Below are 3113 nucleotides of genomic sequence, written 5' to 3' on the forward strand. Positions count from 1 at the left end.
CTGATTTTGGAGCTGAATTGAGCATGTTTAATGTATTCTACTATTTAATCTTATTCTTGTTCATATGCTGCTTGTAATGCACTATTATCTACACTTCTACGGTTCTACACCGTACTCTAATAGTTGCTCCTTCTTTTTCAGGCACATATCTCAACTTGGGAGGATATCAAAATCAAAAGCTTCAAGTTTACTTCACAAAAGGTTAGTAAAGTCCTCTTTAATCTTGCTGAAATCGTGCTACAGTAGCAAACCATTTAGGCCGTTTAATTCCCATTTAAACACGTCTAAACCCTAAACGGCCCCTCGCAATTCGTCTACCGTTTTCCGTCTAGCAAAACACTGGGATTTTTGTACCATGGTATGGGCTTGTGTACATGAGGTATGTTTGTACCATGACACATCAAGTGTGTTAGACCTAGGTGTTTATTTCGTATAGCAGCGTGACATAAATACATTTGCATGCATGCGCGCTATTGCTTTTCCTCTCAGATGTACTATGTATTTTAAGTGAATATGGAAAAATTTTCTAAACTCCAATGTGACAAATATTGGTACAAGACAAGTGCATGCATGATTTAGGTAAAAGCCTGCATGCATGATTTAGGAAGTGAGATTAGCGCAGCTTATTCAGAAAGAATTCGTCCAGATTGAGGCATCTGCATGCATGTATATATAGCTCATATTTATTTATTTTTTTATTCGCTCTGGATTTATTGGAGTGGAGTCACGTAGAGCATCATCAGATTTCAACATAATTTATTTTTGAGAAAACAATAATTTATGTTAAAAAATCATATATAAAACCCTTTCTCAAGTTACATCATACTTTTGTCTTGATCTGTGATAAGACCCATAATAAATTAAGAAACTGCTAGAGCAGGAAAATACTATACACACGTAACTGCAGTGTTATTGTGACACCAAACATACAAATTGCAACATTACGTGTGTGTATAGAAAAATTCATTCTATACGCGCTTATATATATATATATACATATATATATGTATATATATACATGCGCGCGTGTAACTTCAGGCACAGGCCGGCTAATTTGACAGCTAGTTACGTAGCTAATTAAGCCCGCTCCGATCCGTAGATGCATGGATCTGAGCAGCAGGTAGACGACGCGAGACGAGAGCTAGAAGAACACCTCGTCGTCGGCCTCCGATACAGAGAAGGACGACGTCTGCTCGTCGTCGCCCCTAACCATCATGCAGTTGGCGCGCTTGCTGGGCTGCAGGAGGTAGAGCTCGTCGATGGCCTGGAACGAGAGGTTCCTCTTGATGGTCTCGAGGACGGAGACCAGGGAGGAGTGGGGCGGCGCGCTGTCCCCGGCGGGATGTGCAGAGGCGCCGGCGGAGGGGTCCGGGGGTGGTGAGCCGGAGCCGGCGCCGGCGCCGGCGCCGTGACCGCCTATTAGGTAGTGCAGCAGCTGGCCGTCGCTGTTCATCCAGTCGATGCCGGCGTCGTAGGTGGCGGTGGCGGGTGGGAGTGGAACGACTGCTTCTGCGGGTGGGAGGACTACTGCGGCGTTGCGGGTGGGTGTCGTCGTTGTGGTTGGCTCGGATGGTGATGATGAGTAGTGGACCCAGTCGTCGACGCCGTGCTGCTTCTTGCGGACGCGGCAGAGGACCCAGTCGTCGAGCCTCATGGAGTTGGTCGGCGGCCTGGTGAGGAGGGCGGCGTCGGTGTCGAGGAGTCTGTACTCGTGCATGACCCACTCGGTCTTGGTGCCCTTGGGGGAGCGTCCCTGGTAGAAGACGAGGGCCTTCTTGACGCCGAGGCAGTGGGCGCCGCCGGGCGCCAGGATGGGCTTGTCGGTGCCGGTGGCCTTCCAGTAGCCGGAGCCGGCGGTGCGGTTGGGGCGGGCACCGTTGGGGTACTTGCGGTCGCGAGGGCTGAAGAAGAACCACTCGCCGTCGCCGAAGACGGCCTTGTCTGCTTTGCATCATGCATGTGATCGATCAGATAAAGGGATCAGCTAGCTTGTTGCATAGTTTGTATCTATTAGCGGACAAGACAAGGAGAAGAGACGACGACGACGACGCTGCTGGCTGCTGGCTGCTGGCTCACCTCCCTTGTTCTCAACGACGACCGAAAACATGTTTATTATTATCTTCTAATCATCAGCAAGCTAGGGAAAATTGAAGGATATAGCTGCAGCTAGCCTCAGTGGATCGGAATAATGGCCTGGCCGCAGGCAGGTACTGATCGACCAAGGTCTGCCGGTGAATGAACTAAATGAACAGACTAGAAGTGTAGCTAGAACAGTACCCGGGAGCTCCCATGGGTCGAACTTGTAGATGTCGACGTCGGCGATGATGGAGGTGACGGCGGCGGCTGCGGCGGCGATCTTCTTCTTGAGGTAGTAGACGATGATCTCCTGGTCAGTGGGCTGGAAGCGGAACCCCGGAGGCAGCGGGCACCCGCGGAACACCAAAGACGACGACGACCCGCCGCCTGCAGCTGCTGCGGCTGCTTCCATCGATGATCTAGCTATAGCTATCTATCAGAAAGAACCAGATGCTGCTGCAGGTAGCTAGCTATAGTACGGACGTGAAGGGAATCAACAGGGATGGGGGAGCTAGCTGAGACGGCGGCTATAGCTAGCTATTATTGGATCGACTATAATCTATCTGCTCTCGATCTCGATCAGCAAGCAAGTGGATGATCTATCACATGAGCAAGCTAGCTAGCTAGCTAGCTCCTTGTATATATATACTATCGATACATACATACATGTGGCGGCGTGGCGTGTGTCGTTAAGATTCCAAGCAAGGCGGCGCGTACGCGGCCAATCATCTGCATGCAGAGAGCTAGCTAGCACGCATGAATCATGATCCTTCGATTCCATCATGGACCGACGTACGACGACAAGGATCCATTGGACGATGCCCCCGGTTAGCTTCGCTAGCTGTAGGGGAGAGACGCCCCAATTTTGCTGACGCCCACCCCTGCGCCCAGGCCATCGTACGTCGCTAAAATTTACTCCATTTGCTTGCTTAAAAACTAACTATTTGTCCATTATATGTATATATATATATATATTGGAACTGACTGGTAGGAAATTAAAATGAAGCTAATTAAAATACCTATTAATATATATATTA

At 49.2% G+C, this 3113-nt stretch overlaps 1 protein-coding gene across 1 annotated transcript; it reads right to left on the minus strand.

The window, feature by feature from the left end:
• Positions 1-1141: 1141 nt before the first annotated feature.
• On the minus strand, positions 1142-2624 carry LOC112892900 (NAC transcription factor 32-like). Its single transcript, XM_025959991.1, has 2 exons — positions 2278-2624; positions 1142-1941 (listed from the first exon to the last, which is right to left on the minus strand). Exons 1-2 carry the CDS (start codon positions 2486-2488, stop codon positions 1142-1144), a joined length of 1011 nt encoding a protein of 336 aa, XP_025815776.1. The 5' UTR covers positions 2489-2624.
• Positions 2625-3113: the final 489 nt, after the last annotated feature.

This window comes from Panicum hallii, chromosome 5 (assembly GCF_002211085.1).
Source record: "Panicum hallii strain FIL2 chromosome 5, PHallii_v3.1, whole genome shotgun sequence".
Taxonomy (NCBI): Eukaryota; Viridiplantae; Streptophyta; class Magnoliopsida; order Poales; family Poaceae; genus Panicum; species Panicum hallii.